Source organism: Neodiprion pinetum, chromosome 1 (genome assembly GCF_021155775.2).
Source record: "Neodiprion pinetum isolate iyNeoPine1 chromosome 1, iyNeoPine1.2, whole genome shotgun sequence".
In the NCBI taxonomy this organism is placed as follows: Eukaryota; Metazoa; Arthropoda; class Insecta; order Hymenoptera; family Diprionidae; genus Neodiprion; species Neodiprion pinetum.
This window is the reverse complement of record NC_060232.1, coordinates 20,253,910-20,279,529: the sequence shown is the minus strand read 5'-3', so window position 1 is coordinate 20,279,529 and position 25,620 is coordinate 20,253,910. Positions and strand designations below refer to the sequence as shown.

At 37.1% G+C, this 25,620-nt stretch overlaps 1 protein-coding gene and 1 long non-coding RNA gene across 8 annotated transcripts in view; one reads left to right on the top strand and one right to left on the bottom strand.

Annotated features, from left to right (window-relative positions):
* Positions 1-4,874: 4,874 nt before the first annotated feature.
* The window catches only part of LOC138190922 (uncharacterized), a 121,651-nt gene continuing 100,905 nt past the window's right edge, over positions 4,875-25,620 (top strand). Inside the window, exon 1 of the long non-coding RNA XR_011177040.1 lies at positions 4,875-5,010. This is a non-coding gene — a long non-coding RNA (uncharacterized lncRNA). The remainder of the gene's footprint in view (positions 5,011-25,620) is intronic.
* scny (ubiquitin specific peptidase 36) overlaps positions 16,434-25,620 on the bottom strand; it is a 48,692-nt gene continuing 39,505 nt past the window's right edge. For 4 of the 7 annotated variants that reach the window (XM_046625383.2, XM_046625377.2, XM_069135765.1 and 1 more), the window contains 2 exons: positions 23,448-23,587; positions 16,435-20,480 (listed from right to left, as the gene is read on the bottom strand). In XM_046625383.2, coding sequence (XP_046481339.1) covers positions 20,146-20,480; positions 23,448-23,587 — 475 coding nt within the window. In that variant the 3' untranslated portion in view covers positions 16,435-20,145. Of the gene's footprint in view, positions 20,481-22,904; positions 23,007-23,447; positions 23,588-25,620 lie in introns of all 7 variants that reach the window. The other 3 variants (XM_046625393.2, XM_046625399.2, XR_006883158.2) reach the window with 2 other exon arrangements.

Below are 25,620 nucleotides of genomic sequence, written 5' to 3'. Positions count from 1 at the left end.
CAACCTCAGGAAGTGAGACACCGAATTTTATCGCGAAGATATAGGGTGTATTCTGAAATATAAGGCTGTGTTCCCATGGGTCAGAATTCACGGATCCGGAACGGAGTCGGAATCTAGGGAGTTTTCCGAGACCCAATCATAGACGTTCTGGTCATTACGTTCCGCGTGCATTGCGGGCATTTGTCACATGTCAATAATGGGTATGTTCCGATATACACTGCGAGCACTGTAAGGTGTGACGTCAATTTAGTATACTGCAAAGCCGTTCCTTTATAGTTAGCCATGCTGGTTACTGTTTAAAACGGAACGCAGTACAGTATACTGTGATCGACATTTTTTGGCGTTACTTTTATTTCATACGTAATATTTGTTTCACACTGCAATAAACACAATTTCTTCAAATTTTCCATTTTTGTTCTTAACGGCCAGTATTTTTAAATGACAATATTCAATAATAATAATTATCAATAGTGGAAGCTGTTAAATTTGTGAACGCTATTGATCACGTGATTGAAGCACTGAGAGCACCTTACCTCGAAAACACCAGTGTTCACAGTAGAAAAATGGCGACAATTTATGACGTCATATATTTCCCTAGGATACAGCGACTGTATACTGTCAGTCTAACGGAACGATTTCTCCCCAGTAAGAGCACTGATCGCTGTGAGCCGCTGCTTGGAGGGGAGCTGCGAAACGATCGCAGCGCGCGGGGTGGCGAGTAGTGAGTTGAGCCAGCGTGTGTTGTGATAGCATTTTGTATGAGAAACAATATACGGTATGTGGAATTACACTTGTTGTGTTGTTAACTGCAAAAATAACGGTAAAACTAGTGATTGTATATTTTACAAGTTTCCAACTGCATCACATAAAATAGTTCAAAATAGGAAACAGCGTAGTTTCTGTGGTTTTCCATCTATTAAGACCGATGAAGATTTATTAGATATTGCTGGAGTGAACTTCCAGAACTTTAATTTTTTATTATCTAAAACTGAAAACCCATCGGAAAGATCTACAATAACAAGAAAACAAAGGCTTTCAATTTTTTTAGTGAAAATAAAAACTGGCCTCACATTTTCAGCCATAGCAATTTTCTTTGGTTTACATCGGTCAACTATCTCCAAGATATTCTTTTAAACTTTACAATATTTGAGTTCGTCAACTGCAAATTTAGTGTTTTGGCCAAGTAGAGCTGCCGTACAGAAGACTATGCCGGAATGTTTTAAACCTCAGTACTCTAATACTCGGGTTATCATAGACTGCACTGAATTCAAGATAGATGTTCCGTCAAGTGTTGACGACCGTATTTACTGTTACTCTCATTATAAGAAAGGTTTTACAGCAAAAGTACTGATTGGAATCACACCATCTGGGTTCATCTGTTTCAAATCGAAAGTTGCTGGCGGTAGAAAAGGTGATTCCCAATTAACTATTGAATCGAATTTCGTAGATTTATTGGAAGATGGTGATGTGGTTTTAGCAGATAAAGGTTTTTCTCAAATCAGATCTATCATTGATGCAAGTGGTAAACGAGTATTTTTTATTATGCCACCATTTTTGGAAAAAAAATCAGAATTTTCGAAAGAAGAAACAGATCTGACTTACAACATCGCCAGAGTTCGAATTCATGTAGAAAGAATTATGCAACGACTTAAAATATATCAAATTTTGTATAAAATTCCAGAAAATTTGTTCTTTTGCATCGATAATATTATTCATGTTATCTGCGTATTAGTAAATTTACAGCCACCAATTTTTTTTAATAAAACAACAACTATCAAGTAGAATAATAAAAACCTTTATTCGTAAAAGGTAGTGGTTTTCATTGTGTATTTATTAATATTATATTGCTACATACTACTGGAGTTTCAACTCGTTATTATTTTCAACTTTTCACTTCACTGTTACAATGGAAATATCACTTATTTGATAATATTTTGCTGATTTCGATATTTATCAGTATGTCTCTAATGTAAATTAACACGCCGGCTGTTTAGCTTTTGAAACCGCTAGGTGGTGGCACGAGCGAGGCTCACAGCGAATATCGGAACATACCCAATACCAACAGACTACCTTATTTGTGAATCTGTGTGTAAAACTAAGCAAGTACAGTACTGATGAGTATTATCGAGTATTATTAACAATTTGTAGCGGACAATGAATCGTCCTGTTGATCCCGTAAATACATATTTAACAATTGAATAAATTAATAATATTCACAGATTCACTGGGTATTGAGGCGATCCTTTATCGGTCCATCAATTTTTCTGTTTTTATCTACACAATTAAATGTAATTAATTGTATTTGTATACAACTGATAACCTATATTCATCCTGTTCTTTTCCATTTCATAAATAATATGGAGATGAATATTAAAGCCGTTTGAGAATCCATTATTACCACTAAATATTATCGAATACAAGAATATTTTATGAGGCAGAAGCTAGCAGCCAAGCGTGCTGACGTTGATGAAAATGAGACATTAAAGCCCAAAAATCGATAAAATTGATTAATGTCATAGAAAAAGCTTTTTACTACTGCACTTTTATACAATTATGGATATGAATTTGTACTGCATAGTCCTATTCGACAGAAATTTGGCATGTTTGACTGCTAATTCTGGCTGCTAGCTTCAGCTTTATGAATATTTTATCCTCCGGCACTAATGAAATATTTGTTTGCCAAGTCTTTATACGTTAATTGCACGGTTGTGTAAGTAAGCGGATTCCGTTGCTGTCAAGTCCTTCGTTCCCATGGACCAGAATTATTAAGAGCGTGTGACTTTGGTACTGTACCTGGTGGAAATTATCAGATGTTAGAGCCTGGAATCGTTCACACAGCTACAGTTAGACTCACATCAGTAGTTTGGGTCACCAATTACCGATAAAGTATTAAAATACACCTGATAATGGTTATTCTATGGCTCTGATCGAACGAACCGAGGAAGGAGTAATTGTTAGATGAAAGATTTAGTTAATTGGCTTACCTTTTGAGAATAATCTGGATATGATGACTTGCAGCGTAGATTAGTGAGAGGATTTAACGGAATGATTGATTGTAATATATTTGGATACTTTGATGAACTTGGATCTATTTTGTAAGTTCAATATTTCAAGTCACAAACAACAGGGTTACTTAGTTGTTAGATCTTGAATTAGTATGACAAAAATGGAGTTGAAAGCTCGCTGGAGTTTTGGACAGAGTAACTTCGTAGGAAAGGTTTAAATGCAAAAGACAAAAGGATTTTACCGCGAGACTGTACCGGGACAAGATAACGAATCTAGTGGTAGAAACCAAGAGGACGATTCGATGATCGGTCGCCATTTTTATGGGTATCGATCGTTGCGCAGAACAATCCCCTTCTTTAGCTTTTGTCAACTTCTGCGCACCCTCCCCTTTTTCTAGGAATTAAAATTAGGGCACGACATCTTCGCCGCATGTTCGCCCGTGCTCTTAGCTCTTTAGCTATTACTATATTGCAAGCTTTTTACATATGGTATAATGCTGTGTTGGTGCGGTGGTGTAGGCGTAGGGTCGTTGCGCTGTAATTTTCCACTCTGCGTAGGCTTTGGTGTTGGGGCAGCAAGCCCCCTTGGCCCCTTGGCTACCGTGCTTCTTCCCCCCTTTTCGTGGGCGTCAGGACCTGGGCCAATTTTAGCAGCTATTTCCTAATATGGTGATCGCAGTGCACGTGCGCTAGAGGTGACCCATGTTTCGTGGTGGACGTTAGTGCCGTGTGCACTTTCGGCGTCACGATGCGATGGGTTCTAGTCGTAGTTTACTTCTTAAATATTCTTCCTACCCTGTTCGTAACAAAGTCTATATATTAAGATTACCATATCGGTTACTTGTTGTTTTGTTAGTTTTATAGCGTATAAATATGTAGAATTGCATATGTATTATAATTGATTACTATCGTTATTCACCTGGAGTACAATAGCGATTATTTATGAGACATAGTTTCTATTTGCTCAATATTATTAGGATTGGGCTGCTGCGAGTATTCTTAGGTGTTTGTGTTATAACAATCTTAACAGATTTAGGGTATTTAACAATTTGATAATTCGTAGTTTTAGAGCTGGTTTACATGTGTGCTATCGTATATAATTCTCTTCCGTAATTAATAATTCGTATACTGATATAGATCGGCTTGGAAGGTATCAGAACGTTGTTCTTATGTTTGTTGGTTGCCTGTTACTGGGCGTTACCACGTATACATCCTTGAGTTTATTCCTTGGTGTCGTACAATACCTGTAAGAAGCTAGGCATGTGTTTTCTTATGTTTTACCTCAAAACTGGTATAAGCTTTGTTCACTTAAGGCGGGAGCCTGCTGTAGAGGCTTCACGAAATCGATTTTTTCAAGGATTTTTTTGGGAAGGAAAGAAATATCCGTTCGAAACGAAACTTTCAGGTTTTATTGTTATACATTTGAACAGTCTTTTTGAATTTTTTCATTAAGATATATGTCATATTATGCCTGGTACAAGCATTTCACCGAGGCGTCTCGAGTGTGCATTTGTCGTGCGGCGGGAAAGGTGCAGGTCGCAATTTCCATCTGAAACAAAGAACCCAAAAAAATTTTTACTTCTCAATAGTATAGCTTCTAGTTAAACCAAGAAAATTCAACAAAGAGTGAAAAATTCAACGATTTTTCGCAAATAAAAAAAAAATTTTTTAAAAAAAAATTTAAAAAAAAATCCGTCGTTAATTTTTCAAATTCACCAGTTGTTCAAATTTACATATTTTCAACAAAACTCTCTCGTAGATTAATGATTTGCACATCCGCATCTCATTTATTAGACGGCATTGCCGTCTTACGGGCTTCTCATCGGAAGCAAAGGATTGAAAGGGTAAACATAACATCTACACACTACAGTCTCCTTACATCGTGCATACAGAGATGAAATTCTCACTCAACACATAAAGTTGGCACATGAAAACAAATTTGAACTCTCTGGTTATGAGAGAAATTAATGACAACAGAGTCAGGGCGGCTAGGTGGTCTAGTAAAGTAAATCTCCGGTAAAGCATCTCTAGATACCAGGTTCGATTCCTGGCTCTGTCGTTAATTTTTCAAATTCACCAGTTGTTCAAATTTACATATTTTCAACAAAACTCTCTCGTAGATTAATGATTTGCACACCCGCATCTCATTTATTAGACGGCATTGCCGTCTTACGGGCTTCTCATCGGAAGCAAAGGATTGAAAGGGTAAACATAACATCTACACACTACAGTCTCCTTACATCGTGCATTCAGAGATGAAATTCTCACTCAACACATAAAGTTGGCACATGAAAACAAATTTGAACTCACTGGTTATGAGAGAAATTAATGACAACAGAGTCAGGGCGGCTAGGTGGAATAGTGGAGTAAGTCTCCGGTAAAGCACCTCTAGATACCAGGTTCGATTCCTGGCTCCGTCGTTAATTTTTCAAATTCACCAGTTGTTCAAATTTACATATTTTCTAAAAAAAAAATTCACTTTAGATTGTTTAAAAAGTGGGTTAATCTTAACTTTCTTAAGGTTTTTTAGGTTCAACTAGAAGAGAATTTAATCCCGAGTACAATGCAATTTGTCTCGTTTCGATAGGACGTTTACTTTTTTCCCTATCTTTCCCGCCAATTAGGAAAAATCGTAAAAATGAAAAACCGAGAAATCGTGCGTCAAAGTTTTCGTATATAAAAAATCGTAATTTTCTTGAACTTACCGCCTTAATATGCTAATCTGCGCTTCCGTGGCTTTCCAGTACGTTCACTTGAAGATTTGCGCACTTTTGGATAGCTCTGCATGATTTCAAGATGTTCACGTGCCGAAAGACAAATCGAAACTGAACCTAAATGCTATGGTAGCTTTGCTCAAACCGACGCAGCCAGTTCATATACCTTGTTGAATAGAAAAGAACAATATGTATTGTATACATTTGAAATTTCGCGCCATAAGATGGCAACAGCAGAATGTGCGTATATGCGTGAGTTGTCGCCCTCTCGGAAAAGCGGCATTGTCGCACACTACTTTTTTCTCCTCTGTGCAAGCAAGCATCGTTACGAGACATGCTGTTTTCTATTGAATAAATATCTATATTATTATCACCAATCAGTCCACGCTGTCGTATAATATCACCTTTCCCTAACAACAATATTCATTATTATATTCATTGTATTCATTGTTATATCCATTATATTCATTATTATGCGAAAACTGTATTCATTATGCATTGTATTCATGCGAAAATAAATGAATATTTTCACTCTTACATAAGGATGTTTTTTTTCGTCTATGTGAGTACCTTATTACATACCTAGTACCTATTTTCTACGTCAACTTAGAATATTCTCATTTGTTGAAGGACTATTACTGAATATTTAAAATTGATAATGCTAAGCTGAACAATTCAAATTATAATTCAAATTCATTATGCGCGCAAATAATGGTTTTCATGAAGTTATCTACAATATTTTCATTATTCTCTACATGAGAAGTTCTTACAGAACAGCTAGCACCACAGTGCGACAAGCACATTTCGCGTGCCACTTTTACCTACCAGTGTCAGGGGGCTGTTCCAAATCCAAGCCACGTAAGTCTAACCTAACCAAGCCACTCCCATGAGTGGAGAAACGGCGTTCTGGAATAACCGCAACCTCAAATATCTGGACGAAGACAACTCAGGTTTGAAACTCCTGGAGATGCCAGGAGTAATCAAAGAGTACTTTGCCACATCGTTGATTGAGGAATAGCCATTGGGCAGCAGAAGAAGAAGAAGCCGAGCTCCCAGGCCTGTATGTGAGACCGTATTTTACAGACAAGAGAAATGGCTGGAATTTGCAAACACCACCGACGCAGGAACACATTTTCAAATCTGTTTGGATCATTTCGACCGGAAGTGCATTTGGAATACTTGATGGAAAAGTTGATATGTGAAATCTATTTTTGACACTGATATCCTATAATGTATCTTGTACACAGGGTTTTGACTGAAGATATATAAAAACTGATAGCCTTATGGGACTTTGCGTGATGAAAAATTGACGAGATAAATTCATCCTCCAACGGCGCCCTCTGCATCCTTTCTTGCACGCGCAACCCAATCCAACAAGCGGTCGTTATGTAGAGGCAACAAGAACTGATCTTACCACCGCTCACCGCTTGTTCCCAGACAATGCAGAGTCGAATAATGGGGATAGGGCAGCCGGACCACCTATTATTCTTACACCGTGTGTAAAATAGATAGAGCATGCCAGCTATTTCCCTTGTCCCCTGTAGCCGGATTCTGCAACTTGTTATCGAGTACTATCGATAACGTTAAGTAGCGACGGTTGTCGCTTGAGGTTCATAAATTTAGCACCCGATGTTAATATAATCGACTGAAAGTAGTTTAGATCGTTTGCGCGTGGCTTGAATATGAAGAACTCGCTCTCGTTTGCACGTTTACTCGTTTTTGAGAAAAATGCAAATAAAGTTAGCGTGCTGAATTTCAGCACCCGGTTTTTGAAAATGGCATTATGCGAAAGATTCATAGAATTTCGGATGCATTGTCCTGCCAATCCTTTGCGCACGTTTGCGCAACCAGCACCGCGAAGTAATTAGGCAGAAAATATCAAAATCACCAGTAAAATTATTATTTCTTATCATTTACAATATTAGACACCAGAATGATTTATTGCGCATGCACCGGGAGCGGTTCATTTCCGTGCGTTCCAGATTCCAACCGGATAGACCGTAACTATCGTAGTAAATAGCTGAAATAATGCGTTTCAATCAATTTAAATCGTTCACGCGGTTTGCGCGTCACCCAAAACAGAAAAATATCACAATAATTCGTTTGCGCATTAGCGCGGCGTTCAGAAAAAGTGGAATGAACACGGGGTGCCGAATTTCAGCACCCGCGCTCTTCAAATATCGATACTGTATATGCTCTAAGATATGAACCCAGTTTGGAAAATTCTAGGCATCTCGTCACTAGAATCGCTTGCGCGTTGTTTGCGCAAATACTATCTGCAACAATTATCCAGCCAATGACAAAATTGGTCTTATAATGCAGAGCAAAGATAAATTACATAGAGGGGCCAAAAAATTCAGCACATCTTCAGCACCCGTTAATATTATTGACACGTGTTCGTCAGAATTGCGTATGTGTCAACAGAAAGCAGCGCGCTGAATACTGACCACAGTATTACTTCGTGGTACTGACCAAATGGAAGAGTCTGGGCCTAACCCATAAGTATCGTGACAAAAATTTCATTTTATTGTGAAACGGGTTCATTAACAATACAACTACACTCAGCAACAAAATTAACGGTGCACCCGTCACTCGGCGAAATAATACCGATTTTCAAACTGCTGTAACTCAATGAAAAAATGGTGAAAATAATCATTCAGGAGGGCATTTTGAAGGTGGAAACTTCATCTTCAAGATGGTTTTTGAATTCTCTTTCTACGGTCATTTTTGACCTCGTGGCGTAGGTTTGAGTGACGAGTTGCGAAACGCCAGAAAAAACTAGTTCTTCAAAGTTCTCTACAAGGTGTTTAAAAAATCACAGAGAACTTTCTAGGCGACCATTTTGTAGCCTGGAATCTCCTCTTCAAAATGGTTGCTGGACATTTGTCTCACAATTTTTTTTCGCTGACTTATTCAACTTTTAGTGACGCAATGTCAATAAGGGCAGGATCGACAAGCAAGAGTAGATTGATTTGGCGTGATCCAGGATGCATCGGGAGGAGGTACAGTCTTCCATGCATCTCGTGTATGTGTGTGTTTGCGTGTATGTGCAGGCAGCGATCAGAACCCTGTGAGATTATACAAAAACAAAAAGAATATTAAATTCTAGGGATATAGATTCACTAAACCGACGTCTAATTTTCCCTTAATAAAATAACTAAATAATATACTATCGGTCTCGTCTCTAAAAAAGAGAGTAAATAACAAAAATCACTGAACGATCTGTGTACAGCTACCTACATACATCTATATTAACAAAACAGAAACACCAGGCGCATTACTACACCAAATGGTTAAAAGCTATTTTCGCTCGAACGTTTTTCCGACCTATAGTCAGCTCCCTAGCAGTACAATCCCTCCAGGGCGAAATTACAATAGTCTTGGCAACTTATCTTGACCAGGTGCTTTATCGATTGTTGGCTATTTCTTTTAAACTCCAGGTACTCTCGGGTGGTGAATTGACGGAGAATTAATTTTTGGACTCTTAGGTGGTCAAATCGATCGGGATATGCCGACGGTATCCAGTCCACGTTCCCCTCCCTTCCTCCTTCTCAGGTTGTTATGGATTGTCACTCAACTGGTCTCTTCAACGTCCCCGGAGAGAAAGAGAAAGAGATCCCGTTGTCACCGAAGATCTTCCCCCTTTCGCTGGCCGAGCGAGTACCGTGACCGTATCGGCAATTAGCGCCACTGGGCGCCGCGTCGACTGTCTCATCTCATCTGACATTTTAGTGGCCTAATAAGGTCGCGAATATTCGAATTCCGCATCGTCACTTCCACGGTATTTCACGACTTCAAACCCTCGCTTTACTGCGTGTGTGTGTGTTCACAATATTGAGAGTTTAAAATCGGGTATTACTCGGCCACCTCTACTTTTTAATACCGCCTGCATAATACCGTGGAAGTGACGAGCCATGGGTCCTGATTGTTGCCTGCACACACACGCCATTTTTTCATAGAGTTACAGCAGTTTGAAAATCGGTATTATTTCGCCGAGTGACGGGTGCACCGTTAATTTTGTTGCTGAGTGTAGTTGTATTGTTAATGAACCCGTTTCACAATAAAATGAAATTTTTGTCACGATACTTATGGGTTAGGCCCAGACTCTTCCATTTGGTCAGTACCACGAAGTAATACTGTGGTCAGTATTCAGCGCGCTGCTTTCTGTTGACACATACGCAATTCTGACGAACACGTGTCAATAATATTAACGGGTGCTGAAGATGTGCTGAATTTTTGGCCCCTCTATGTAATTTATCTTTGCTCTGCATTATAAGACCAATTTTGTCATTGGCTGGATAATTGTTGCAAATAGTATTTGCGCAAACAACGCGCAAGCGATTCTAGTGACGGGATGCCTAGAATTTTCCAAACTGGGTTCATATCTTAGAGCATATACAGTATCGATATTTGAAGAGCGCGGGTGCTGAAATTCGGCACCCCGTGTTCATTCCACTTTTTCTGAACGCCGCGCTAATGCGCAAACGAATTATTGTGATATTTTTCTGTTTTGGGTGACGCGCAAACCGCGTGAACGATTTAAATTGATTGAAACGCATTATTTCAGCTATTTACTACGATAGTTACGGTCTATCCGGTTGGAATCTGGAACGCACGGAAATGAACCGCTCCCGGCGCATGCGCAATAAATCATTCTAGTGTCTAATATTGTAAATGATAAGAAATAATAATTTTACTGGTAATTTTGATATTTTCTGCCTAATTACTTCGCGGTGCTGGTTGCGCAAACGTGCGCAAAGGATTGGCAGGACAATGCATCCGAAATTCTATGAGTCTTTCGCATAATGCCATTTTCAAAAACCGGGTGCTGAAATTCAGCACGCTAACTTTATTTGCATTTTTCTCAAAAACGAGTAAACGTGCAAACGAGAGCGAGTTCTTTATATTCAAGCCACGCGCAAACGATCTAAACTACTTTCAGTCGATTATATTGACATCGGGTGCTAACGAACCTGCGAAAACGCCGTTAGGGCAAAAAATATACACAACTCATTATTATTATATAATTTATTAGAGTATGCATCATTTTTCCAGTTCACTTGCATTGAAAATTAGTACATTCATCATGCAGTCAAACGCCTGATCCAAGTTTGAGAAGTAGTAACTTGGTATTCCAATGCTAACGACAACTATTGAACGATTTATATACGCCTATTGCTTCAACTTTCTTCCAAAAGATACGTTTTGAAGTATTAACATAGAATGTCTTGTCAAAAAATTGAAACTGAGTCACAGTTGTGTTAGTCAGCTTGATGCACTCACACCCAACATGCACAGTAACATGATTTTATGATTTTAAAAGCATTCAAAAAATATGTTTGAAGCGGATGATCTACAGCTGAAAACAGATTGAAAAAACAAAAGCTATTAGTAGTAGATAACACCAATAGATGCAATTAGCTGGCATTAGTGGAATAATCTGAAATTATTAATTGATATTTTTTTTATAGCTGTGTTTCATTCTTGAAATAATTTTAACTTGTGAAACAAAATATTTGCGAAAAACCATAAACTAACCATATAACAACCATTGTAAATAGCATCTGATTACTAAGAGTTTCCAAAGAACATATTACTGGAACCATCAAGAATTGGCAACCATCCAAAAATGTGTAGTAAAATGCACTACATTCTCCTGACGAAAAGTACAAGCCATAAAACGCAAGAAACCATTACTTATAAGATATAAAAGAAATATCCTTGCTATCTTAAATCACCCCCACTGTATTCCGCAATATCGCAATTTTTCTGCCATCAGCCCCGTGTGTATGTATAAATTTGCAAATTTTACTGTTAAATCAATGCTTATTTAATGAGCAACAACAAGAACCATAGCAAATTGTTTGGGGTAAACATTGTACCTAAAGGAAATTAATAAAAGATTGATTGGTCGCCTAAGTGGAATGCGTGATCGTCGATGATATAATTTCCTAGCAAAAGCTTTGTGGCGAGACTTGTTATGATTGCTCACTGAAGTACTTTGGGACGTATCTTGTCTTTTTGGATTCTAACCATCTCTCGAATGAAAAAAGGCCAAGTTGAAATGGTAAAAATCCAGCAACCCAAATTCGCTATGAGAATTTCTTAGAGCAGACGTCTCAACCACTGTCGCACCTTGTATTAAGATCGATGGTCGCCGATCGCGCCAAGTTCATTAACTGTAAGATACCCGCTAAAACAAATCCTCTCTGTGCACATGTATTTGGGGCATTCCATACCAAATCACTCAGGCTCTGACCCTGAACAATTCCGATGTTTTTTCGGATGCGCACAGTATTCATAGCATTGAAACTCAGATGCGAAATGGAGAAAATTTACACAAATTGTATTATGTGAGATGTTGGTTTTAACATCAAATTTACAGTGGAACTTTTCTTTTCTTTTGCAACAGAGGGTTTTAATTTCTTTATTTGGATAATTTCAATAGAATTAGTTATGCAATTTTTTAGGGTCAATTTAATTATATTGAGAATTCCTCAAAATTAAATAATCATAAGTCATAAACAAATATGTATTGCAACGTGGCATTTTTTATACCCGTTACAAGGGGTTCCTTGAACCCTGGATGGAACCAAAATTTAGGAATTTTCGAAATTGAGTCGCGAAGTCTTTGCAAAAGACCGCCAGGACTAGAGTCACGCATCCGAAACTACGAGAGGGGACACCTTAGCGAATAGCGTAAGATATTTGAGGTTTTTTATCTTTTTTTTATTTTTCGAGTTACACCGGCATCAGGCAGAAGTCGGCACCGAATTCGAGGAAATTGCGGAGTGGCGGACTAGCGACAATTGCGAAGGAAGGATGTCGAGGCTGCGGAAGGGGAGCCGACGCAGATCCCCGCATCGCGGAAAGCCAAGCTGGACGCGATTCCCGCTGGTGGCCGGCGCGCCGCGCCGCAGCCTCTCCCCCTTCTCCCCGCCAACAATTGACTAGCGAACTTGCGACGGACCGACTAGCGACGAGGGAGCACCACGCTCACCACCAAGACGTCATGGAGCTGCGCGGAGGACGAGATTGTGATCTAGCGTTAAGTTCTGCGCAGCGATGCTATTCAAGGTGCCCGTCGAGTTGCGCAATCGACGAAATCGATGACGGATCGATTATTGCGTATTCTTGTGGGTATGACGTCACGTATGGGATGGCGTATCGAGATCCGTGTTGCGGCAGGTCGTAGGTTATTGAGACCACTCTAGTTCTGGCGGTCGTGATAAGAAGTCATGTTTTGAGGAGTTTCGCGAAGTAATGGAGTCGCCCGAAAATCGGGAGGGGAATGGAAAGCGGTTGCGAGGATGTAGAAGGTAAACGCTGCTTCTATCCCTGCGATTGAATTTCGAGCATAATTACGAAAAGGCTTGCCGAGTAACGGATAGCCGTTTTGGATTTGCGTTGTAGAAAAGTACTCGAAATTCTTTTGCTTGATGGCCGTAGCCTGAGTACGCGTGTTAAAGTAGAGTAAAGTTTGAGTTCCTGAGAAAGTTGAGTAGAGTCACGGGTTTTAGTTGAGTCTCTTGTTTTTGAAATTCAGTATAGCCGAATTCCGCTGTACCGGGTAGAGCCGCGTTATCGGGTTTTTCAGTGTCGCCTCTCGAGTAGGTCGGGAAGAGCCGAATCGGAGTGCTCGGATTAGCGGATAACGTTTTGGAGGATTTTGAGAAGATTTGATTTCGGATGCGTTGCGATAGCGTATAGTTTAGGTTACGTTTAGTTGCGCTTGCGCTTAGTTTCATACCCGTTTAGTTAAGATAATGTTAATTGAGTTGTGTTACCTTGAGCTTGTGTTTAGTTGAAGTTACATTTAGTGGTGCTTGCGCTTAGTTAAGTTGCCGTTTATTTAAGATAGTGTTTAGTCGAGTTGAGGTGATGTATAGTCAAAATTGCCGTTGCGTTGAGCAGCGGTTGAGACAAGAAGTTCGAATATTGAGTTTTGGTGGCGTCTGAAGTTTAGTGGCGTTTGCGGATTTGTTTAGTTGAAATAAGTAGGAAATAAGCTTTAGGTCAGTTTAGGTTAAGTAATGTTGTCACGTTTAGATTTAGGACAGCTCGCGGTAGCGTTGAAGCTCCGAGTCGGGTGAGATCTCGGGTGAGATTGAGGACGCCGTCTGTTCGGTAACCCGACAGCGCATCGTCGAGAAAGTAGTTTTAGTTTCGGTTTTGAACTGTTACGTCCAGCATACCACTTCTCTCTATTTTTCCTACTCGCTAACTCTCCCACAGTTCTTACATTAATCTCATGGTCTCTATCCTGTCCTCTTATCTCTACGTAGTCTCACGCTATTCACTATCACGCTTACTCATCAAATTCCATTCCCTACTCCTAGCATTGTCACACCTTTTCTGCACCCGTATGTTTCACGTCTCGAGGAACACTCCTATTCTAACTCTCAACCACGTCACATCTAGACTTCTTACATAGCTTCATACAGCACACTTCGTTTTTACCGCCATCTGAGCTTCCTCGAAATAAATATATAAGTAATATCTCAAACAAACCCTACGTTATTCAATCCTCATCCTGATTTCCGGTTGTCCTGGAACTTAAAAGCGAAGCCAACCAGTTTACTCTTACCGCTCAGGAGTAACTCTACTCACGGACGTAACAGAACAATCATCGCTGTAGAGAAGAAATGACGAATTTGCAAATTGAGAATAGCGTATGGCGATTTTGTGATGGTTGAGTGACATTTTAGTTAGGGAGCCGCGAGCTCAGTAGAGTAAGAAATAGAGTAGGTTACGTGTAATTTTCTGTTTATTTTTAGAATCGCGATGAGCGACATTTGGATTATTTTTTTTTGTTTTTGTATCACCGCTATTGGGAAATATAAGATTTTATTTTACTTCTTTTGTTAAGTAGCGTGTGGTTTTCGAGTGTCTCTCTCTCTCTCTCTCTCCAAAAATTACCCCTCCCCTCTCCGCGGTACTGAGCTACCGAGCATATTGCCGACTGCCGAGGTATAGCGCATTAACGATTTCGAGGCGTGACAATCACGCCAGGCACCCAACAAAACTTCGCGATAATGTTTTTAGATCCAGGGTACATCGTGGACGCCAAATTATTGTGCACGCGGTAAGTTCTCGGTCATTTTCTCCGAGTGACCGAGGAGCGGGAAAAATCCACGTCACAGTATGTATAACTCATTATGGTGAAATTGTGGGGAAAATTTTTTTAATATCTCTGAAGAAATAGAAGAAAGTGGTGTCCGATTCTTGTTTTTGCGACAGATTTGTCAAAAATTAAATCAGTATTATTTCAATATATCAGTACTATTATTTCGTTTATGGTATAGCTAGAACGATTTTGAAACAAACGTAGATCAAAAGTTTTTTATAATCATATTCGTAAATATATGCATACAGATTGTCTTCTTGTAGAAAAAAAAATCCAAAATGGTCAAGATTAAAAGCCGGGTTATTTGGTCCCGTCGAAACGTCGCTAAATAAAAATATGTATAAGGGCTATTCCGCGTCAACCGGATCAGTCATCTCTCAGATATTTTTTTAATTTGGCATGTGGATTGTGTGGGACGAGTTAGATTTTTGTGCCAAAGCGCGAATCTCATAATGCAAAATTCGATTTTTTATTAACAATAACAAATTAGACTCCCATTTTTTTCAAAAATTCATAACTTCGGCAAAAAATTAGATACAATATATTTTTTTTTTTCAAATTACGCGGAAAGCTCCATAGAATTTAAAAAAAAATACGAAATGGTAAAAACAAGTTGTTATCAATTGTTTATTTAACAATTAATTTTTCAAAGATTTTCAAAACAGTGACTGACACGATCAAAAAATTTTTTTAAAATTCTGACATGTTCCTTGAACTGTACTACAACCTGTGAATTAATTCCAGAGGGGTGTTTTTCTTCGTTTTCGAGTAAAAAATCATTAAAGGTGTCGATGCGCATGAAATTGCGGCCCGCCGAGTCTCTACGTAATGGCGGGCGGCCGGTTGCCGTCCACCGCTACACCGCGGTGGCGTCGCAGCGTTATTTTAGAGTCATTTTCACGATGTAGGACATGATTGAAGAATCTGAAAAAAATACTGTACCTTCACAAGGCCTGCTCAAAGCGATAAGTGAAGTTTCAAGAATGTGTTTTTATTTTAAAATAAGTAGCAAGTTATGTAATTATTATCATTTATGTGCACTCTCATGGTGTGTAACCGTTATTTTGAATCTCTGTAATAAAAAAACGGTGAAAAACACATTCCTGAAACTTCACTTATCGCTTTGAGCAGGCCTTGTGAAGGTACAGTATTTTTTTCAGATTCTTCAATCATGTCCTACATCGTGAAAATGACTCTAAAATAACGCTGCGACGCCACCGCGGTGTAGCGGTGGACGGCAACCGGCCGCCCGCCATTACGTAGAGACTCGGCGGGCCGCAATTTCATGCGCATCGACACCTTTAATGATTTTTTACTCGAAAACGAAGAAAAACACCCCTCTGGAATTAATTCACAGGTTGTAGTACAGTTCAAGGAACATGTCAGAATTTTAAAAAAATTTTTTGATCGTGTCAGTCACTGTTTTGAAAATCTTTGAAAAATTAATTGTTAAATAAACAATTGATAACAACTTGTTTTTACCATTTCGTATTTTTTTTTAAATTCTATGGAGCTTTCCGCGTAATTTGAAAAAAAAAAATATATTGTATCTAATTTTTTGCCGAAGTTATGAATTTTTGAAAAAAATGGGAGTCTAATTTGTTATTGTTAATAAAAAATCGAATTTTGCATTATGAGATTCGCGCTTTGGCACAAAAATCTAACTCGTCCCACACAATCCACATGCCAAATTAAAAAAATATCTGAGAGATGACTGATCCGGTTGACGCGGAATAGCCCATAAACATGCAACCACGCATGGTCAAATTTCTCTGACCCTCTCTGACGAATCCCTCCACATTTTTAAGAAAACTCAAGGGTCACGAAATTTTCACGTTATTTGGTATGGGAGGCCAATTATGGGCACATCCATCAATTATCAACGGCGAACATTTTTGTATAATTTTGATATCTTTTAGTATGTGCTGAAATGCATAAATCTCGAAAGTTATACTTCTCTAGCTCTTACGGTTTGAGAGAAACATGCTGATCTATTTTTTCATTTTGAAGCGTTCCAATTCTTGTCGCGGAAAAAATGATAGGAGTAAAACATGTTTTCCATGTAGAAAAGTCTGATCTTCCTTGATTATGAAAATTGCTCTAGATCTTCACGAACCGTAAAAAAACATGTTTTTTCACCGAAAATTTTTTATCCCCAATGTTCCCCAACTTCGTTTTCTTCAACTGCAGCATTTTTATATGAGAGCAACCAGTTTTTCACATGAAAAACACAGAGTAATAATTTATTTTATGAGGCATAGAAATTTTAGGTTTCGTCAAAACATTTTCACCGTTTTTACATTTGTAGCAAAATATCTTCATCATATTTACATTAGTAGAAATATATTGCACTAAAAATTAGAGCTGTGCGATTAACCGATGATTTCCACTAATTGTTTTTTCAATCAATCGATTAATTGCACAGCTTTGATTTTATAGTGAAATATATTAATAAAAATGTAGATAAGATGAAAGTATGCTGCTAGAAATATAAATACAGTAAAAATGTTTCGCTGGAATCGAAAAAATTTTACTCACTATGAAATAATTTGTAGCTCGCCATGATCCCATTTTCAGCATATTCGATAAATATGAGTTATTCGTGTAAAAAACTAAGAGTTTTCAGATGAAAATGTCAAGTTTAAGACAAAAGTTGGGGAACTTCAGAAAACAAAGTTTTTTCGCCAGAAAATAACTTTTTTTACACCTCGAAGAACTTAGCCTGAAACAGATTCCATAATAGAAAATATCACTTTTCGACATTGAAAACGTTTTGGATCATACTGTTTCTTCCGTGGCGAGGATATAATAAAATCTCGAATATGAAAATCGATCTCGTCAAACTTGAATAATTGATCAGCTAGAGCTAATCTTAGCTCCTAGTCAATTGCCAATAATTATTTATGAATTTGTCCATATAAATGTACGTACGTCATCTGGTTTACCTGAGAATTATTTTTTTTTGAATTCGTAGTTTCCTAATCAACTAATTCACTGACTTTAATCTTATTGCCAGTCGGGTTGAAAACTAGCGGCAAACAGCATATTGTAAGAGCACTTTTGTCTTCTGTCTGAGCACCTTTTACAAATTTCCAGAAAACAATGTTCATCAAGGATAATGAAACAATTTACAATCTATAGTTTAATTACTCACAGCAGTTTTGTGAATCACTTGTAAACGAAGAAATAAAATTCAATATCTTCTCCCTAGCGATAGCTCTTGGCGAAAAGCTGTATTTTGTACAATTTCAATGAGGAAGAGTCGAACACTGCGCAATTTTACACATTATACAATACAACAATATCCAATTCACTTTAGTCAACACCAAATTAAGAATGTAGTTTGAAAAGTTGTAATTATTAGCATGTAATTACTTAGTAAAATCTGACAATTTCCCTCTAATTCTGTTGAATATCTCTACGAAAATCTGTAGTATACTTTATAAATTATCCAATGCGAGGGCAAAAGTTGATAAAGTATTTTGCTTGTTGATGTATAAAAAAAACCTGTAATTTGGGTAACAGATGTTTCTAACTTTCATCGTGTCTATAATATGGGCTGAGCCGGATATTCAAGCTGGAAGGTTAATTTAGAAGTTTTATGAACTTTCACACAATTGGAATCTGAAATGTCGCACTTGGACATATGCCGACAGGACATATGCAATCAAAGCAGAAGTAAAAGAATGACAACACCAAAACAGATTCATCATCAAGATTAAAAAAAAAGTAATCAGATGATGTGAAAATCAATTTGAATTTATCGTTCAATTGATTTGCAAATGGGTTAACGGGTTCGGTTTCTTTCAATTTTTTACGTTTGAATTGTAATGCAATTTCAATCCGATCTAATCTGCAATACACGATTCTGTCTCTATACATTCCTATTCGATTCTTTTGTACAAATTATTAGACACTTTAATTAAATATGTACAATATGAATTGAAATATTCCAAGTGCGTTTATCGCAATTCAAACATAAAGGAATGGAAAAAACTACGTTTCAAGCGTGAACAAAGCCCACAAGAATGCTTGCATATTTATATTTACATTTTGCTATCAATGGTGTAACTATACATATAATAAACTGAATCAAGTCTCGTAACACTAAGGCTCAGAAAAAGGAGTGAATCTTTATAAAAACAGTGGGGGAAGGGTAGGAGAGCAAAATATTTGCACTTATTCAAAAAGTATAAAAAGAAATCAATGATATGCCATGCACTTGGTTTAGTAAACTTGTTTCGACACTGATCTTTCACAATATCATAATATCATTAATGATAATAATAACTATACCAATGGCTATATGTTTCCTGAGCGATTTTAGTTGGCTGAGTTATATTTTCAGATTCACAGACGTTATTTTATATATATGCAATATTTTCCCAATTATCCTAAATAGGTAAACAATGTTATTCGATGGGAAAAGGAAAACGCTGATATTACAAGACTTATTGGATATACTTGCACTCTTCAAGAGACTTTTGAAACTGTTGGATGTATAAATATATAATGTAAGTTCACCAAGGGTTATCATGAAGCAGAATTGATTTTAGCCTGGGACCTTCTGCTCGCTATTCACATTTATTATCGCCCTATCAGAGATCCCTCACGCTATTCTCTTGTCATTGAAACCCGTTTATTTATTCATTCTAGTATGTATCATACCACTTGGAAAATCCATCCAACATATTGCAAGTTATTTCCTTAAAACGAAACACAATATTATCCACTTACATGTTCCCTATTTCGTATTTCAAGAAAAATGCTTCTGCGCATTTTAAAGTTTCAACATGAAATTACTGAACTTTAAGTACAGGTACAGAGTTCCTTGAAATATTGTTATATAATAAAATAATCTATGAGAAATGGTAAAACAGATGAAATAAAATATTGAAGAGAATGATATCCAGTCAATCTCTACTGTACAACGTGTTGAGAAACATTTAACAAAGTAAAGAATTCTGGCAATGCATATTAATAAAACCGATTAACTGTTTTGTTCAAATCCCTTCGTATTTAAAATTATTACTAGATAATTTAGTTCAAGTTGAAGGTCTATAGAATCTGAAAACCGTAAGCAATGACTCACAAACACTGAGTTTCAGCCTAAGCTCTGATTCACTCGCTTAACCTGTATACAACTGAATAACATTTCGCTGTAAAATCTTTGTACCATGCTAAGTCAATATTTTGTCAAAGTTCACTCCAACATTTACGGATCATTTACGTTTCATACAGTGCCTGAGAACTAAGGAAAGGTTAGCGATGCACTAGTACGCATATTTTCACATGCTTTTTACCTACGCTGCCAATGATCGCGAGAATGATTATGATATTTGTAATGCGGAGGTCGGTAGTTGCTCCCATGTCTGGGTCTATTACTAGACACATTATAATAAGCTCTTCTATGATAACCGCTAGATCGATTCCAATTTTTGCTCATTTGATATTCCTGGAATGGATTGTAGCCAGGATTCGCTCTATCCTTGTACTCTCTATGCCCTTTCACTTTTTTCATGCGACCTCGGTCGATTTCCTCTTCTTCAGAGTCCAGATGACGCTTGCGTTCTTCTCGGCGTTCTGTGCCAATCTCTCTTTCGAGGTGCGCTCGTCCTCCGTTCCAATTTGACACTGCGGACATTTTTTGTTTTTAGCAACAAGTTTCTTAGGAAAAATAAGAATGTCAAATTAAATAGATATTACATTTATAAATCATTATTGGATGATTCAAAATTTGGATTATAAGCTTTTCTTCGTAAAGAATCTCTAAATCCTTTTAGGCACACACATTTATGTTTTTCTTTCTTCGGATAGTCAGATCCGGCTTACATTCTTGCAGCATGTGGAGTGGTTCATTACAGACATGAATCACCTAGGATCAAGCTCAGATTAGAAGAACAGGGATTTCATGTAGACTATTCCGGCTATCCTAAGTATCATAAGCAACTATTAAATGTTCCATGCTAAATGTTTCGTAGTATGGAGACCAATAACTATTCTTTTCAGTGTCGTTAGTGTTCCTTTATACATGGAAAACTGTTGGTAATATCTATTCTAAAACTAGGATGGTTGCTCAGTTTGTTAAAATAGCATAAAATCTAGTTTTGCTACTTGTATTTTCACTAATTTTGTTTCCATCTATTTTAACTAAATAAATCTTTTCTAATGTACCAACGTCTGTCATACAATGAAAAAAAAAGTGGGAATAAAACTCGGAAATTAAAGTTAGTTTTAAATCTGTTTCCTAATCCTATTCTTTTTTTTTTTTCAAATGTATAACGTGCTTGACCTGTCTAATAATGAATGCTATTGTGTTTGGTAATTGAAGCATGATGCAATTTAAGTAATTCTAATTTGAAGGGAGGAGGGTGACTCATGTCCTTGAATTAATATGTATACCATGTCTAATCAACTATTGAACACCACAAACTCAGAAATATCAACACAAATGTATTTCGACAATACAAATTGGTGGAAGAAATTGTTAAGGACATTACCGAAGCTAGCTATCGGCTGCTAAATATCTGTATCTGAAAGCCACTGGGTCCATCCATAATACTTTTGAGTCATTCTTAGAAACAGCAATAACATTTTTTAGATGAACCTTTCTACCAGAACGAATTGCTTGTCATTTCAAAACTTGAAGTATTTCTAATGAAGTAAAACTTTTAAAAACTTTTAGCCTCAAAATTAATAATCGTAAATATTGTTACGAGTTGTCTGATAATAAAGGTGAAAGTTATCAACGAACCAAACATTCCTGGGATTTTATAATATGATAGTCGTGCTTTTACTATGTACAAGGATTATCTCATAATTCAACTATTGATTGTTTGAAAACGTAATCGTGGAATAGTATATTGTTTTACAAGTGCGGAAAGTGGCCAATTTCCGACAAGTATGAATTTTGCAATATGTGCCAAAAGCGAGTGCTGCAATTGCACGAGTCAGATATTGACCACCTGAATGTGTAATACATGCTACTTTCTGCACCACCTGCAAAAGAAAGTTTGATTTAAGAAGCACCGAAGTTGCCATTGACAGCACTTAAACTCGAGGTTGAGTAACTTACACTGAAACAAAGTGCATATAATTGAGTTGTCCGAAAGTGCATATGCGCCAAATAAAACCCTAGTGTGTAAAATATAGCATTTCAATTTTGCACGTTTACCAAATCAATTTTACGCACGATGTCATTGTGCATAGATTACCCAACCCCAGTCTCACGCGCTGTCAGTGGCAGCTTTGGTGTTTCGTAAATCGAAGTTTCTGCATAGGTGTCGTAAAAATTATAGTATGTGACACGTGCAAATAGGCGAAATCTGACTTGTGTGATTACAGTGCTCGCCTTGCCTCATGCTGCTAGTAGTTCTGCGATTACAGCACTTGCCTTCTGCTCATGCTATGAAATTCGCATCCGTATTTTTCCCAATGCGGGACTTGCTTTTAGCATTCACTGTAAATTTCACACTCGTCGGAGAACGCTTACTTTCCACAGTTGTACTACAATATACGATTCTGGTATGGTGGGCCAGTTGACACAAAATGCTATGGGACAGAAAGCACATGAAACAGGATGAGAGTTTTGAAATACGTGAAAAATATTTGCTTTTTTAGGTTCAAATGCCATGGACATGATCAATGAATCAGCAAAAGTACTCACTTTCCTAAATAGGATAAAATGAGACATACTCTATTTTTAAAAAAGATCGACATAATAAGACTTACAAGAGGATCAACTTAAACAGACTCATAGTTTATGAAAAAATATCGTTACTTGGGGTTTCTGGCTTCCAGATACAGAATCACAATGTATGTAAATATAATTTAAATTATTCATTTGTTATAAATCAAATGATTTGAAGACATGGCATTGTTGTAATTTCCATTTTTTCATTTTTTTTTTGTTTTACCACCATGAAATATTCCTATATTGTATAATTCTTTTATCTTTATCTACCATACACAGTACACTTTTAATGTGTACTATGAATTTTCGCTGACTTTGGATACTCAACATCCTGTAGTAGGCTCCACACAGGCGGATACGCGTACCTGAGCTGCCTGTGGCGCTCCTACTGCACCGTATCTTCTCTAAACCAAGCCTCACGCATGTCGTTTACACTTATGTTCGACCAGCTACAGAACGGAGAGTTTCTGAATACATAGAAAACTCACGGTGTAAAGACAGCGATTAACATTTTTCCCAAAAATGAGTTAATTGAATATAACGTAATTTGGACTTGACAAGAAATTTTCCAACACCAGAGAAAAATTTTCGTTGATCATTAGAAGTTGAAAATTTTTTTCCATGAGCTGATACAATAATGGTAGATTTGGGCTTGGGCTTGACTTTTACAAGAATCTTGATTTGAATCCAGCCCACACGGCGTCTTTACTTCAGAATACTCGAACTCATGGATTTTCGAGTCGATTTTATTTGGTTTTGAACCATGAACGTCTCTTCTTTTTTGTACAAATGTAACATTTTTCTTCTTCTTGACTGATTACAGTGGACTTGTCTATTGTGGTGTGAATTGGATGTGAAAAGGATAGGTAGAGAATTCGTGAGGGATGCCTTTTTGTGGGTATACTGACCAGAAGAACTGCCATAACCTCGGTGGGACATCTTCAGCAGGTGTGATACTGTGTCTGAACGATTCGTTCCGCCAAAGTTTCGTAGTGCTGCGGCACTTGGTGGTGCTGTATGGTAGTTCGCTGATTTAACTGCATCTTCCCTGAAAGAAGCAATTTTTTCAATTTGATAGACTTCACCGTTGAAAATTACGAAACATAACTACGGAAGAGAAAGAAACTCTCCGTCATTTCCTAGTTTGGAGATTTTTTCTTAGTTTCAGTTTAAAGAATGGGCCATACCGTCCCACCCAAAATGTAGAAGAAGATGAAAAACTTTTTAGAAAATTTCCAGCAACCAGTATTATTTGTTCCAATGATGGTGAATTAGAATGATACAACATGCTTACTATATGATAGAAATGATTCTGAATGAATTCAAATAACATATATGAAAAAATTGAAAATTCTTTGTCGACTGAAAAAAGCAAACAAAATTCCCGGTTATTGCCGAGTATCATAAAATTAGACACTCAGATGTTCTGGAAACATGATTTTACAAAATTTTCCTTATGCATATTCAGAACATGTTTTTTTGCATAACTTTTTTTATGTATCGCATGTATGGATGGCTACTTCAAACAATTGATTGCGCTAGATTCTCGATATGTAATTATTAGTAAACGATCAGGTGCCAAGATTTTGATTTAACTGGAATTTTCGTATTTCATTATGTTCACTGAGGTATGGAAATCCTCTAATTCATAGACCTTTAGAACTAATCATGTACGATAAACACGTTCGAAAAAAAAGAACTGAACCCGACTGTGAAGTCCATTTTTGGATATGTCTACAGCATCGCCATATAAAAAGATTTTGCGAAGTTGCCATATCTCATATTATACGTATAACTTTGAAAAAAATTGCTGCCAGATAAAAATTTTTGCACCAGCTTGTTTACCAATAATACAAACTAAAAATACAGTTTTATGAAAAGTCGTTCAAGGTGCCAACGAATCCTTCATTTAGAAATTTGGTGAGTATTCCAGGAGTTTCCAGGCTGTTTTTTGAAAATTCTCAGGGTACTTACAATAACGTTTGTAATTAGATTTTTACAACGGAATTTATGCATGCCAACTTGGTAAGACCTTGAAAGTTGACATTTATGGTGTGACTAAAATTTGTCTATCTTTTTGCATTCTGTGAAAAAATATTTCTTCATTTTTTTCACACTTTTATTCATGACTGTTTGTGGTAATAATGTTTTGAATAATTTACAAAAACTAGGTAGTAATATTGTTTGCGAGGAAGCTAACTGTCTAGGTAACATTTCAGAGGTGCTATGGGTTCGTCTCCACAGTTAATTCTCAATTTGAAATCCAAAAATTGAATTTTCGGGCGGTATGCCCCTTTGGAAAATTACGGAAAAGTTCTCCAAAATTTTTGCTCCGAAAACGAAACTTTTATACCCGATCAGATCGTGGTCGATGAGTCTTTCCTATTTGTTGTGAATTTTTAAAATTTCGCGCAATGTGATTTTCCTTTTTGATCAGACCGAGATCTACTATTTACTGTCCCCACTCTATCCGATCTACTGATCTCAAATGTTTACCACAGAATTAAATGATATATATTTTGACAGAGTCATCTATTTTTCTTTGTCTTGTTGCGTTCGACTGGCTTAAATAGCCACGATTGACTGGTCGACCATGCCTACTGTAAACAATACCCTGTAAACTGTAAACACTGTGTTAGGGTGTTGTTATACATTTTTTCGAGAGTATGGATACCGATTTTCTGATTTGTGTATGCTATGTTTCTATCCTTATATAATCGTGAGATTATCAACAAAACAAAAAAAAAATAGAAATTCAACATATATTCATTTCGGTCAAATAAAAATAAAATCCATTTTTTTAAACTTAGTGGGCATACCAAATATTCCAGGAAAAATCTGAAAATTTCCTGGGTTTCAAAGAGTTTCCACGGTGAAAGAAAAATCCATAGTAATTCAAGGAGTTCAATGATCTTCCAAGCTAATAAACACCCTGGCGTTATTCCATCATTTCAAACATATTTGTCAACCGTAAATATGAATATACTCAAATTTTGCAAACTGAATTGCTTTAAAAAATTAACTGTGATAGGTCGTAAACGGATTTTTGCAACCTAGATCGTTAGTCTGCCAAAAATGTTT